Source organism: Sciurus vulgaris (assembly GCF_902686455.1).
Source record: "Sciurus vulgaris genome assembly, chromosome: 7".
NCBI classification, from domain to species: domain Eukaryota; kingdom Metazoa; phylum Chordata; class Mammalia; order Rodentia; family Sciuridae; genus Sciurus; species Sciurus vulgaris.
Window position 1 is genome coordinate 9,832,947 of NC_136467.1, and position 15,609 is coordinate 9,848,555.

General features: G+C 46.3%; 1 protein-coding gene across 1 annotated transcript in view; it reads right to left on the reverse strand.

Annotated features, from left to right (window-relative positions):
• Positions 1–1,201, reverse strand: part of SNX9 (sorting nexin 9) — a 92,915-nt gene extending 91,714 nt beyond the window's left edge. Inside the window, 3 exon segments of the mRNA XM_079148017.1 lie at positions 821–849; positions 852–891; positions 894–1,201. Coding sequence (XP_079004143.1) covers positions 821–849; positions 852–891; positions 894–1,085 — 261 coding nt within the window. The 5' untranslated portion in view covers positions 1,086–1,201.
• Between the last annotated feature and the right edge of the window lie 14,408 nt (positions 1,202–15,609).

The window sequence follows — 15,609 nt, forward strand, 5'->3', positions numbered from 1 at the left end:
GACAGAAGCCACAGGCTCCGGAGAGGCGTCCCGCCCGCAGACACCGCACCTACACGGTGCGGCCCAACCCACCGCCGGCCAGCGGCGTCGCACTGAAGCGGGCGACGACCCTGCTCCTCCCGGGGACTTCGAATGGTCGTTTCCCTAAACCTCCCCGTCAGGCTCCCCCGACGACCCCGACGTGGCCGCGGTGACTCAACACAGAGGGAAACGGCGCTGATGTTTACAAAAGTGACACCGCGCTACGTGCGCGGCCCCCTCGCAGGTCCCGGAGGCCGGGACGCGCCGCCCACCCGCCCGCTTCCGCGGCCGCGGTTCCCCACGCCAGGCCGGCCACCGGGCGGCCGCGGAGGCCGGGCGCCGCGGGCAGCGCGCTCGGTGACACGCGAGCAGCCCGCACGCAGCTCGCCGGGCCGCGGGCGGCGCCCCGCGCTCGGGCCTGGGCCCCTTCTCGGGCGGACACGTAACCGAAAGCACCGCCGCTCCCCTCGCGCTGGTTCGCGCTGCCCGTGCCATTCAAACCGAAGAGGCGGCCGGACGGGAACCCGGGCCGCGGGGGCGGCGGCGGGCGGCGCCCCGCACGCTCCGGGCTGCGGGAAGTTTCCGCCCCGCGCCCGGGCGCAAACTTTGAAGCGGCGTCGCGCCCCGCGCCGCCCGGAGTCCCGGCCGGCCCCCGCCTCCCGCCCGCCGCACCCGCGCCGCCTCGCCGGAGGGGGCTGGCTGGGCCGCGGGCCGCCCGGGGTCCCGCCGGACGCCCCCGGCCCTCCCCGCGCCGCCGCGGGCCGAGCGGTCGGCCGGGCCTGCGCCGCGCGCCCCTCACCTTGGTGGCCATGGCGGGCGGGTCCCCCGGCCCGGGACGGCCGGCTCCTCTCCCGCGCCGCGGCGGGTCGGCCCGAGCCGGGCGGGCGCGCGAGGACGGCGGCGGCGACTACGGCTGGGCCCCGGCGCGGCGGCGGCTGGCCTCGGCCCGAGTGTCGGCGCTCAGGCCGCGGCTGGCGCTCGGCGACTCCAGCCGCCGCCCGCCCCTGCAGTTCCTGAAAGTCCCCGGCTGCGCGGCCCCCGCCCCCGCCGGCCGAGCCTCCCATTTACCGCGGCGTGCGCGGCGCGGCCGGCGGAAGCGCGCCCGGGGCCCTCGGCCGCCGCCCGGCCTCCCCGCCCGCCGCCGCCCCCGCGCCGGCCTCCGCCCCGGCGCGCTCCTGCGGGGCGGCCGCGTCCCGAGCGGCGGCGGGGTCGGGCCCCGCGAGGGTCGCGCCCCGCATGGCCGCCCCGGCGGGACGCTCGCTGAGGGCCGGGCCGGCCGCGCGAGGCTCGCGGGCGGGAGGCGGGCGGGGGCGCGCCCGGGGGCCTCGCCGGCCGGGGTCGCCGCGGGGCGGCGTGTGCTGGGCCGGGAGCGGGCGAGGGCCGCCCGCCTGCCGGGCCTGCAGCGCTGCCGGGCCGAGCGGCTGGGGCCGCGTTCCCGGCCGCCCCGGGACCTCCGGCGCCCTCGAAATGCTTGGGGCCCCTGGAGGGGCGGCGGGTTCCCCCGAGGTGCAGGGCTCCAGGGGGGTCGGAGTGGGTTTCCCGGAGTTGGACGCCCTGGGTTTATGAAAGGAATGGCTTAAATTGACCAGCAGGATTTTCACGCAAGTACAGAGACAGGACTGAAAGTGTGTTCCGGCTTGCATAACCGCCTAGTCCTTTTTAAAACTAGGGCCCATTAAAGGAGACAAAGATCAAATCGCTGTGTCCTTAGGAAAGCGGTATTTAAAGTCAGATGTTGTGTCTTCTCAAGGACATTGTTGACCTTCAGAGTTTGCTAGTTGGTCAGTGACAAGCGTTGAAGTGATGCTACAGGATTTCCCACGAATGTTGGAGTTTGTTGAGCTCATTGTCAAACAGAGAGCTAAGTGTAATACTCACTAGTTAGTCTAAGTGTAGGAAAAGGAAGGTAGGAGACCAATATTGACCGCAGGTTTCTTATATGCCTCCATCTTATTCGATTCTTTGAAAACATTACTGGTGTCTGTTATTTACAAATACAAATAAATCTCAGCTCACCTAAATAACCTACCTGATTTGGTAACTTCTAAAATGAAAAATGACCATGAATTTAGACTAAGCTACTCTACTTCTAAGAACTTATGTTCCTGTTGGACTTGTAGTGGTGAGCAATGATGCTCATCAAAGCATTGTTCAGTAATAACCCCAGACCGAAAACAACCCATATACTTGTTAGTAGGATTTTTTCAATAAATAAGGTACCTCAATACAAATGAAATTCCAGGAAGTCAGTAAGAGAATGGTAATACTGTCAGGCCTCTTTGTTCACAGGTTCTCTATCTCAGACTCAGCCAACCTCAGAAGGAAAATAAACCAAAAAGAAAAATTGTGTCTGTACTAAACATGTAGGCCTTGCAGAAGGGGTTGGGGAATCTGCAAAGGCTATATGCAGATAGTGTACCATCTTATAAAAGGACTGGAGCATCTTCAGATTTTGTATCCAGGGGTCCTGGGACAAATCACCTGGACACCAGGGGATGACTATATTTTACAAGGTATTAATAAAGATAAAAGAACATAGAACAGCCTGTTTGTTTAAAAATTAGAATATATGTTGTACATGCCTAGAAAATTTTTTTGAAGAATCACCAACTCCCGTTGTCGGATTTTTTGATCATGTAAATGTATTACTTAAGACTTAAGTTTATATTTTAATAACTTACTGAATATCTTGCCAGGAGCACACACTAGTATGTGTGAAAGCCAGGATCTGAAGTCGAGTAATGCTATAAGTAGTATGAGTTCCTTACTCTTTTCACTGTGCAGATTGGGTACATCTCTCTGCAGCAATTCAACAACTAATGATTTGATAGGAAGGACCACAGTCAGGGTCACATCTGTGAGGACTGGACTTTCCACGTGCTCAGCTGGTAAATTCCAAGTAATAAGTCAACCTGGGCACCTGGCTCCAAGAAGGCAAGAGGACCAGGGAGTTCAGCTCTTCCCACCTTCAGGCCTTCTACAGCCCTGGTTCCCTTTTTTAGCGGTAACTGGAGAATTGTACAGCCATTAAGGAAAGACACTATGGAGGGTGCTCAAAGAATTAAAATGGGGCTGGGACGTAGCTCAGTGATAGCACACTTGCCTAGCGTGCCCAAGGCCCTGGGTTTGATTCCTAATACTGTGAAGAAAAAAAAAAAAAAATGAATTAGAACAAGTATTTGATCTGACAATCCCACTTCTGGGTATTTATCTCCAAAGGAAATAAAATCCGTTATCTTAAAGAGAGATCTGCATTCCCACTACCACTGCAGCACTATTCACAATAGCCAGGATTTATAAACTAGTGTACCATCAATGGATAGAGAAAATTGTGCATATATACATACACACAATGGAATACTATTAATCCTTTCAAAAGAAGGACATTTGAGACAATATGGATGAACCTGAGAACATTTTGCTATGTGAAATAAGTTAGACCAAAGGACAAATACTGTATGACCTCAGTTCTATGTGAAATTTAAAAGTCAGACTCTTAGAAGCAGAGTAGAACCGTGCTTACCAGGGGTTGGGTGGGGGAAGTGGGCAAATGTTGGTGAAATGTACAGAGCTCCGAGTAGGCCAGATGAGTAAGTGTTGGAAACCTACTGCACAGCAATGTGAGTATAGCAAGCAATATTTTATGGGGCTTGAAATGCACTGGGAGAAAGGTATCCACGGGAAGTGGCAGATATGTTGGTTAGCTTGACTGGGGTAAACACTTCACAATGTCTATCAAAACATGTCATTGTGCACCTTAAAATATATGTGATTTTAATTTCTCAATTACACAACAGTAAAGCTGAAAAAAAGTTACAAAAGAAGTAATGGTGGAGATATCAAACTCAGGTTGACCAGTGCAAATCAATACAAGTCTTTAAATAGAAATGAAATCCCAGCCTGTATTCCCGACCTAGGAAAAACAGCATGGCATTGTTCTGCAGGGTCCTGATGGGCAGTCACTGAGGCAGCCCGCAGCTGAACCTGACCTTTTGACACACCAGCTCCCAGGACTCTGCTTCAACCACACTGGCCTCCCTCTTGCCCTGACTCCTGAGCCTCAGATCCCTTCCTCCAAAAGGACTAGGCCAAGCTCACGAGCATGTGACCTGTGCAACTGTACAGGGTCCTGTGCTTGGTTCGGTGCTTCACTGTCACTTGGTTCTGCATGATCTTTGAACACAGGGCCTCTCTTTCATTTTGCACTGACAGGAAAAGCAAGCAGGTTGCATATACTGAGGCTCTGTCTGAAATCCCCCTGCCCCATGAGCCATGTACTCCCCCTGGCACACCTGCAACCTGCCAACCTCCCACTCCAAGTTGCCCTCTAGCATTTTAAGTTACAATTCCTTGGGAAAACCTTTCCAGTACCCAGCCTAAGTTCTGCTGCAATAGGTCTCAAGTTCTGGTTTCCTTGCCTTTGACGTCATCTGTTTAATCACTAGAGTGATTAGTTGCCTGACTCCCCCACAGATGGTCAGTTAAGGAGAGGGAGTCTGCTCAGAGAAAGTTCCACCAACACTGTTAGTGAATGAATGAGTGGAATGGAATCACAAATTAAACAATACAGTATTCCCAAGAGTCTGCTTTCAAGCACCTCATAGGATTCTGTGGCACACATTTGAAAACCACTGTCTCTATCATTACCTAAGTTCCTGTGAAACTTGGCACAAGTTTTCTGCATGTTTGATTACTTGATAATAGTCCATCCTTTAAAAAATAAAGAAGTGACATTCCTTATTAGCATGTTATGAAGTACTGTTGATTTTAACTGGGGTATCTGAAAATGCTAAATTTAGCAAATTCACTGGAGATGTAATGACCAATTCATTATTAAAATGCAAGAAATAGAGATTTTCTTATATTCTAGATTCCTTTCATGTAACTTATTATTGACGTGCATGTTTATCTCTTTTTATGCACTTTCTAATTATTGGTTGACATTTGTTTGTCTTGGATGTAGCTACTAAATGCACAGAGTTTCAAAATGTCAACCCCACATTCATAGATGTAGCAATGAGGCCACAGATGAGAGATGACTTCCGATGGCCACGAAATAAGCCAGAACTCACTTCCCTTATCGTGGTCTACACAACATGTCATTTTCAAAGTAACGACATTTTAGATGAGAAATGTGAAGGTCAAGAGAGGCCCTGTTAAAAACCAGACAAGGACAGTCCTGTCCTGAACTGTGCTAAGAGCCACATCCTTACTAGACCAAATAGAAAAAGTGTGACAGCCCTTCATCTCATCAGGTCCAGCTGCCCAGGAGAAGGAGGCTTCTCCCAAAGGAAGACTGACGTCAGACTTGTGATCCGGAGCCCTGGCAAAGTGCCAGTGGCTGGTTTTGTCTTGGGCTTCCACTTGGTCACCCGTTCCCAGCTCCTTCCTCTCGTCTGTGTTCCTTCTCCAGTGAGCTTCTCCTTGCTGGCCCTCGGGTTGGGAGTTCCCAGGGAATGGTAGGTCCTAGCCCGCTATGCTCAGGAGTGACCTCTGTAGCAGGAGTTTTGCTCCATTAGTGAGAACACAATTCAGCAAGAAATTGGATTTGTATTTGCAGACTGCTTTTGGTTATTACTGGATAGCACTTTCAAAACAAAGAACCAGAGCCAGAGCAACACAGCTGCTGAAGGAAATAGAAGATGAAGATTCCTGGCCATGCTAGGGACACAGCAGTGACAGGACAGAATGGCTGTTAATTCTTGCCGAGTCTTGGTCAGGTGTCGTGCTATATACACTTGCAAAGTCAAAGCACTTGTGTTTCATCTTATTTTATTTTTTACAAATATGGAATGCTTCACAAATTGGGTGTCATCCTTGCACAAGGGCCAAGCTGATCTTCCCTGTGTTGTTCTAGTTTTAGTCCATGTACTGCTAGGGTGAGCAGCACTCCTGTTTAACAGCAGAAATCAACGACTATTTCACTGTTGTCGCTCAGAAATTCTTTAGCTCTGAACTCATGTCTTCACATTGAAATGATAGTTTTTAAAATACGAATTATAGCTTAAGATATAGCTTCAGGGTTCAACAAAACAGAAATGCTGCCATTTATTACATCCAATCCTATGTCATTTCCCTTCCCTCATTTTCCCTCCTTCCTTCCTTCCTCAGGTGCAGTCTTCACATCCACAGATCTGGACTCCAGTGCCAGCCGTGTGGCTGCAGGGACATGACTTAACCGCCGTCTCCTGAACTGCGAAGTGGGATAATGATAGTGTGTACGTCATGGACTCACTGATAGCAAATTCCAAGGAGTTGGCATGATGTTTTGCACATAACAAACAGCAAATAGTAGCTATCATTATTCTTATTTCCTTCTCTATCCACAATTATTTTCTCTTTATGTTGCCGTAGCTCAGAGCCCTACTAAGTGCTAGATCAACTAACATGAAACCAATGTGGGAATACAAAAGTATTCAGTTCTAGTACATGTAGTGCATGCTCACTCGAGCAGTAATGTACTAAAATTGAAGTCCAACATGGAATAGGATGGAAGGCGTGACATTTCCCTTCATATGTGCTGGAGGCTGAGAGGAGTGGGGATGATGCAGACCCTCAGAGGGGGTCTGGGTCCAGCAAGGAGGCTTCTGTCTCTTCCTACCTCTCTGTGCTGCTCTCTGTGCTGCGAGTTCACTGAGGTTAAAGTAAGTCTCAGGGTGACCCTGAAAATAAACATTGGGAAGGGGAGTGGCAGGTGCTGTTCCAATCTCATCTGAGGTGTGCTGGCCTCACCTTGCACAGGTGCTGTTGCAGGTGTTGGAGATGAAAGTCCCTGTTCACCTTAGAATTTATAATCTGTAGGGGGTGGGGAAGCACAATAAACCACAAACAGATGTATAATGTATCAGGTCCTTTAATAAGTGCTTTGAAGACCAATAAAGCAGGTGTGGACAGAGTGGTGGGGTGGGAGGGATTATTTTCTATAAGACTTTCCTGAGGTGTCAGGCTAGCTGCTTGTATGCATAAAAGTGTATATGGATATATATATATATATATATGAATATATATTTTGTTTTGGGGGGTTTACTGGGAATTGAACTCAGCATTTGCTTAATCACTGAGCCACATCCCCAGTCCTTTTTATTTTTATTTTGAGGCAGAGTCTTGCTAAGTTGTTGAAAGTATATAGTTTTTAATTTTGTTTTGGTTGGTTGGCTAATTGACTGGTTTTCATTTTTGTTCCACTTTGACTTTTTTCTCTCCAATATCTGGAGACACAGGTCCTGGAATGTGTTGTGACGTAATAGCTAGAGCAGGAGTACAATCGCTAGGGCCCGAGAAGACCAGGGAAGGACAGTCGGGATGATTGGCTGCCCAGATAGCAGAGGGAGCACTAGCCCGCAGGGAATGCTGGGACAGAGACTATCTGTGTTTGGGCTTGCCCTGGATTGCTTGCTGGGTTGGGGTGGTACTGATTCCCAGGGGGAAGGCTGAGCTAGAGGTGAGGGCAGCAAGGGTAAGGCTGGATCACCAGTTGCTTCCCAAGGGAGTCCAGCCTGGGTCTTCTGAAACTTAGCCCTGGGCTATGGCTTGCATTGTCTGACCAGTTCCAGGGCCAGACCCAGAAACACATTTACATTCAGCAATTGGGCACAAAGAAGTGAGTGATATTGGGAACGGGAGTCATTGGGTCGCATAGCAAGGGACATTTTGCTAGCTCATGTGTCATTGCTCAAGTCACAGACATCGGGGGGTTATCTTTAAAGTCTGTATAACACAGCAGCACATATAAACACAATCTCCTATTTAACGCTAATGAAAGTGCTTGCTAAACATGAGTGCTGGGTATTTGCCATTATCAACATGATTGATAGTCAGACACCATGAATTATATTCTCTGTCCCTTGGAGTCCTGTTCTTCTTCAGACCCTTGATCAGAAAGGTCACACACTGCAGAGTGCTGAATGGTGAGCAGATGGTCAGGCTTTGGAATTGGACTGTATTTGGCTTGAAACTCACTTCCACCTCTTACTACCTATGGGAATCTGAGCAATTTTAATCTTGATCCTTGATCAATTTTTTGTTTTAGTCTTCTTAGACTGTTAAAACAGAGTACCGTAGATGAGGCTTATAAATAACAAGCAGTTATCTCTCACAGACCTGGAGGCAGGGAAATCCAAGATCAAGGTTCAGACATATTGGGCATCTAGTGAGGGCCTGCTTCTTGGTTCTTAATTGGTCGACCTTTCCCTGTGTCCTCACCTGGCAGAAGGGGAAGGTGTCTCTCTGGACTCATTCACAAATGATCTAATCCAAATAACCAAAGATACCACCTCCCAATATATCACACTGGGGTTAGGATTGCCACATACAAATTCAGGGGAATGGAAGCATTCAAGTCTACGGCATAGTGATGTTGCCTTGAGTTTGTTTTGAAGATTCTAACTGGAGCATCATGTTCTTCTAATGAATCCTAGTAGCTATCAATAACTATGTACTTGGTGGGCTTCACCCTGGGTGCTAATGCCTTATGCAGTTTCTCAGTTCTATAACAGATGTCCTGGCATGCTACCCCATAATAATTTCCAGCATATTCATTATTCACAGCCAGTACCTGTATTTGCTCACCCCTGTGGTATTTCTCTCTTCTCTTTCATTTGTCATTTTTCTTTTTGTAGTTGTAGATGGACAGATGCCTTTATTTTATTTGTTTATTTTTATGTGGTGCTGAGGCTCGAACCCAGCGCCTCACACACGCTAGGCAAGTGCTCTGCCACTGAGCTACAGCCCCAGCCCTCATTTGTCATTTTTCTTTCTCTTCAATATCCTGTTTCCTTGACCTCATTGTGTTGCATGCCAGTCCCTTGGTATATTTAATCTCTTCTCTAATTATCTAGCATCTGTATTCAAATTTCTTAGAATTCTCACAGAAATTTCAGCAATTTTTCTGCTTCTTAACATCAGTAAACCTTTGATTTTTGCACAGGAATTTCAAAATGCAAAATATTCTTTTTAGTAAACAAATACATAGAAACTCACAATACTAGCTAACTAGGTCTTACATTAGTTTCAAAATAGGAAACAAGTCTAGCATTATGCTTTGTTGAAATTCCAAGTTCAATCTCAAAAAGGATTAAGTAAATAACTTCAGAAACACATATGGTTCTTAGAAAGAGTCACTATCTACCTGTTACCTGTCCATTTCAATATTTGTAAAGGTATTTTTTTACCTGGTGACTGTGAATTCATTCACTTGGGACATGCACACGAGAGCCCTGGCCCTGGGCTTGGCTTTGATTCTGGTCCATCTGGTCTGTTAGCTGCTTTTTATTTCATCCACAGGATATTTCTTGAGAGCCTACAATGTGCAAAGAGCTGTGGTAGATAGGCTCAAAGTCATGAAGAATGCATTTTGTGTGTTCCTAGCATTTAAAATATCTTCGGAGAGGCTGAGGATACTGTTCAGAGGTAGAGTGTTTGCCCAGTGTGTGCAATCCCAGGTGCAATCCCCAGTACTGAGAAATAAAATAAAATAAACTATCAGAAGAAAACGATGGCATTCATTCTGATACCACAGAGGCAATTCTAGTTAGCTGGTTACTCTTACTTAACTCATGTCCTCTGCTGCTTCCTGCAAACCGAACTCTCCTGTTATGGCAATGAGAACAGCTGGGAGAGTCGCCTTTGTTTGAGAACCTGTGGTTTCGGAGGTAGAAGGGGAAAGCTGTAAAAGCAGAACAGTTCAGGGGAATTGGACAGGCCACACTGCTCCACCCCAAACCCGACACAGCTGCTCCAGGGCCCACAGCCTGCAGCTGGCACCGCCTCAAAAATCTGCCATGGGAACTTGACAATTAGGATCAAGTTGGCGTATTCTTGGTTGAATGTAATTGTTTTAGGAGGAATTAAGGACCTTTGGCTCTTTGTATAAAACCAGCCTGATGCTGCTTCTTCAATAGATCGAGTGCACCAAACTGAAGGGGAAGTGAATACTTTTGTAACATGGTCACCGGCTCTGTGCAGACTCTGATGCCCGCGGTCTGAAGCGTGCAGCCCGGGGCACCTGAGAGAGGGATACAAATTCTGTCCTTAGAGTAGAATGAAAGGGGTGGGGGTAAGAAATTAAGAATCTCAACACAGCAGCAGCAGAGCATTTAGCCAAGTATGAGGTCTTTTAATCTGAGGCCCTGTGAACCATGTAGGTGTTTCATCCATCAGAATTATGTTTTCACAAGAAATAGTTGTCACCTATGCTAGGTATACAGGAGACTTCAAAAAAGGGCAGAATTCAAGCTGTATCTTGAAAAATAGGTACATTTTCAGTTTTCCAGGTAGAAGGAATGGTGTGGGCAAAGATTTAACAATGAATCTGCTTAGGTTGTATTCCCTTGATATCAGCAGGCCAGGTTTAATTGGGACAGAGGTTGTCAGGCTAGAAAGATAAGTAGAGGGCCGACTCACTGTTCTTGAAAGATAAATTTGGCAGTGGTGTAGAGGTGGCATTGGTGAAGGCCCATTCTGGGTGAGGAGACCAGTTAAAAGACTCTTGGGTGCTTGAAGACATTCACTAGTGTAGTGGGCATGGCCACACTATTCTGAGATGGCCACTTCTCTTCTCCAGGAACTTGCATCTGTAAATAGAATGTATCAGAGGACACTGGTTTGCTCTGAACTTCTGCAGTAGGCCCAAAAGACCAAACCAAAATGGAGTTAGTTGTGCTGAAGTTCCATACCAGTAAACCAAAACGACATTATCTGACTTTGCAAGAGGTAGAAAAGTAATAGTCAAATCTCTGAACAGGCCAGTTTTAGCCAGCATAATAATGAAGTTCCCTCTGCTTTAATCTTTATAAAGGAAGTCCCTTTGAAATGACCAATCAGCCTTTTGCTCTGATTCCACTTTCCTCAGCCCTTTTCTATCTTTAAGGTCACCTCTCCTGCTCAGTTCCTCAGAGGACTTGATCTCTCTTATGATATGAGGTGTTGCTCAATTCTAGAATTACAAATAAAACCAATTAAGACCTAGAAATGAAGTTTGTTGTAATTTTGTCTTGTGACTGTATCCGGCAACTGTGAACCGAAAGATACTGCTGACAACTACTGAGGCCCTGGAGGGAATGCATGAGAGGCGTTTTCACCCTTTTTGATGTCCCCTGTCTTCTTCATGGTGCCCCAAAGTTTGCAAATTTCCCTCTTGTCCGACTCTGCCTTTTTCACATTGAGCCCCTGATCGTTTGGCTTTGGAATCCAGGGTTAATTCGTGCTAGGAGAGAGCACATAGCTTTGGGGGTTGTGGTGGCTGATGATTTGCTGGCAAGAGTGGCAGCTGCCCCGGACGGGGTCCTACAGGGAGGTCTCAGGTGTCTGACTGCAACAAACAGGAACTGGCAAAAAATGGCAATTATGGCTGGATACAAGGACTCCAGCATCCAGAAATTCACACGATTTTGTATTCTATCCTCTTTGTTGCTTTTTCTTGCCCACAGATCACTGTGATCACCAGCGATTGCTGTGCTAACATTTAAGTCATTGTGGGATTGCTTTTGTGCATAGTGACAGGAAATTATTTTTAATTTCTTAACCACGATTAGCCATCCATCCATCAACAACCATTGCTTGTCAAGGCCATCCTTTCCGCTCCGATCTGGGATGCCTACTGCCTCATTCTGCATGGGTAGGTGAATTTCCGGCTTCTTCTCTAATCCACTCTATTGCTGTATTTTCTATTTCTATATGTCAGTGCCACGTGGTCTTACTTACTCTATTTTTACAATATCTTCTTCTTTAAGTAACAAACAAGCCAACCTAAATTTCAGTGACTTCACACAATTTCTTCCCCACTCACAAAGACATGGCTCGAAGGGGAGTCCCAGGTGGACTCTGCTCCAAGCGGACAGGCTGGCTCTTCTGGGTGGCGTCTTCACCATTCCCAGTCTTCCGAGTTCTCCTCTGGATCAACTGCTTCCGGTAGCCATACACAAGCAGGGAAATATTCACGCCACCTTATGTTGGCGGTGTTCAAGAACTTGACCTCATTTAATTATAGGCAAGGTTGGAAAAGCAATCTGGTCGTGTGCCCAGAGGAAGCAGGAAACAGGCCTGGTAAATATACAATCTGCCCTAATCTCACACAAGCACCAAAATAGGATATGTTGCGACTGAACACAGCTGATCTTACAAAATTTTCTCTCGTTCTCACTCTTCTTTCTCTATTTTCCATCTCTTTCTCTCACTGAACACCTATTTGTGGAGAGTCCACTAGGCTTCTACACTCATTCCCTTGTGCCACCCCTTCCTCTTGAATGCCACCTGAACATATGGAACTGCTTTTAGTGAATGGAACAGGGTTGGAGGGTTGGATACCACCTCCAGGGTTAGGTCGTAAAATACTATGGCTTCCATCTTGGATGCTCTGTGATTCACTCAGTCTCCGTCTTTTGGATCACCAACGACCATGTCATGAGGATGCCCAGGCGGCCCCTGGGGCGAGTTCCACATTATAAGGAAATGAAGTGTGCCTGCAAAACCATAAGTAATCTTGGATCTTCCCAGGATCTTCTGAGGTCTGCCAAGAGGCCTGTGAGTGAGCTTGCATATGTATTCTCCAGTCTTGAGAGGACTGCAGCTCCAACTCCTGGCCACAACCTCCCTTCAGCCAGAAGCACTCAGCTAAGTTGTGCCCCAAATAAATGCCTGATAACCAATACAATTTCGTATTAATTACTGGAGACAAAAGAGTTAAGAAGGCATATCTTGACTAAAGAACATCTTGGCTAAGACATCATCTTTTCCATACAAGCATAGGTTATCTCTGCCTTCCATCTTTTAGAAATGGGTGTCCTGTGGAGTCAGGAAGACTGTGGTCCAGACTAACCTCCATATCCCTACCTTCCACATTTGGAGGAAGCCCGCTGCTATGCCCTATCTTGTTTTTGTACATTTACTTTTACTTTCCTTGACATCTTATACTGTATTTGTAGCACTGAGTTTCTAACTACTACAATAATACTTACCTTTACTGAGCAGTTAAATACACTGCATAATTTTATACAGCAAAACAGATCCATAAGCTTCTGGAAGGCAGAGCCCCTGCAGTGTCTTTAGTGTAGACTGCATCGGTGGCTCCAGGGCCACAGACCTCTTAAGGAACACAGGAAGACCATCTCTGTAGAATACACCAATGTAGATTGCCAGGAAGCCAGCATTTGGCTAAAGCATTTTGATTAGTCATGATTCCAAGGTATTTGTACTTTTCTTTTTTTGTTCGTTATATGAAGGTGTTAGTGGTAGTTGCACCTTTAACACTTTAAGATAATTGAGTATTTTATCCCATACATAAGGAGTGAAGCGGGGCTGGGGAGATAGCTCAGTCGGTAGAGTGCTTGCCTTGTAAACTCAAGGCCCTGGGTTCGATCCCCAGCAACGCCCCCCACCCCAAAAAAAAATAAAGTAAAATAAGGAGTGAGGAGACACCAAGAAACAGTAAGAGGCAATTCCTTAGGAAGGAAAAAATGGTATCAAAGTTTAGTTTTCAGTGAGCTTCTTCAGGGAGAGATTTCCATCAATTGCTACTCAGCAAACATTTAGGGAATTCCTTCTGTTATGTCAGGCAGAGGAAATAAAAGGAGAATAACAACTGGGGGGCGGGGGGCGAGTCTCTGTTCTTGAAGAATTCGTTAAGTCCACTGGGAAAGGAACCAGAAACAAATGATTGCAACACAATATAACCCATGATTTAGGGGTGTTGCATCTGTCAGACTGATTAGGATGACTTGGGGTATAGAAAGTCTAGAAAGTCACCTGGGGCTGGGCAGGGTGGCACATGCCTGTAATCCCAGCCACTTGGGAGACTGAGGCAGGAGGATCTCAGATTCAAAGTCAGCCTCAGCCATTTAGCAAGGCTCTAAGCCACTTAGTGAGACCCTGTTTCAAAATAAAAAAGTAAAAAGGGTTGGGGATGTGGCTCAGTGGTTGAGTGCCCCTGGGTTCAATTCCTGGTACCAAAAAAAAAAAAAAAAGAAAAAAGAAAAAAGTCACTGGGAAGAGTTCATGGTAGAGTTGGGTTGACGCTTTATAGTTGATTGATTCAGCAGTTCAAAAGTTTCACCAAGGAATTTTTTTTCCCAATAGCTTTATTGGGGAGTGATTTATACACAATAAAATCCAGTGATTTTAAGTTCACTGAGTTTTGAAATGTGTTCTGACCACAGTGAAGACACAGAACATCCCATTATTCCAGAGAGTTTCCTCACACCCCCTTGTGATCAGTTCCTGTCCCCAGCGCTTTCTTCCTCAACCTTTTAACTCACATCACACACGTAAATCTGCTCAAAATGGATCATGGACCTATGCAAGAGTTAAAGCCATAAAACACATGAGAAAAACTTGTGAGCATGGGTAGGAAATATATTTATTTGCCTTTTCATTTTTAAAGGTATTTAAAAAAAAATTCAATTTTGAAGTCCATTTTATCTTTCTTTCTTTTATATTTTATGCCCAGTCTAAGAAACCTTTGCCTACCACACGATCACAAAGAGTTCGCTCTTATATTTAGATCCCGATCCATTCTGACTGTGAACTGGCACGCTTGAGGAAAGCCCAAAAAGGTGTCAGCTGCTCATATACTTGAAGGATGGAGGGGAAATACCGAGATGGTGTGAAGAGGGAAGGGGCTTTAGGGTCGCTTCAAGAAGGGAAAGTTGTAGGAAAGCACAGCCTCAGGAAAGGACTGGAGAGTTGGCACTGGGAGGCGAGGCGGAGGTTGGGTAGACAGTGGGACCCAGTGGGGAGTGTGGATCGCCCTGGAGAAATTCTCATTGTTGTTGATTAGTGATAACACTTTCGCACACGCTTTGTCAGCTTTAAAGCCCAAAGGAATGTTTTGTTTAGATTGACATACGAAGGAAGTTGGGTCCAAGGACATAGTTGTCCCCATTTTCAGTTCATCCAAATGTTCTGTTGCCATGATAATCCGAGTTTCAATTTCAGAAGCAAAATAAATGTTTGGCAAGTGATTTAAATGATCCACTTTCAACTACATCAAAACAAAGTGTTGGTTTGGATGCTACCAGCTGTCATATTTTACTTGGTTTTAAGAGGACTTGGTAGAGAGTAGGATACAGATGTATGTTTGATTTGCTTTACGTTTTTAAAAATGAGATTTGTTCACTACCTTGTGGGTATTTAGATAGAAACATCAGGATGTTTTCTTTATTTTTCCCACTTAAAGTTGCAACACCAAAATTACATCCAAGGAATATTTGTTTCACAAATGTGCTTTTCTCCATAATGACCAAATATTTTGGAGAGTCTGAGTAACTGTTAAAGAAATCTGTTGAAGATGACTGACTCAGGAACCCATGGTATGTGCAGAAATGAAAGAATAGAAAGAGATGATGGCTTTACCATACATAGCAGAAAAAGAAGCCAAGGAAAGAATTGCTATTTATTTTCTTTTTAAGATTATTTTCTTTTTTAAGAGCAGCTCAGTTTTAGGTTAACCCTCTTTTGGGTGTTTATCATTCTTGTTAAGAGTCCAATTTAAAAGATAAACATGGTTTTATTAATTTTTTTGTATATGGAGCTTTCAATCAAATATTCAAATAATAACCTCCAAGTCAGATTATCAGTGGGGTGGGTGCCTATTAG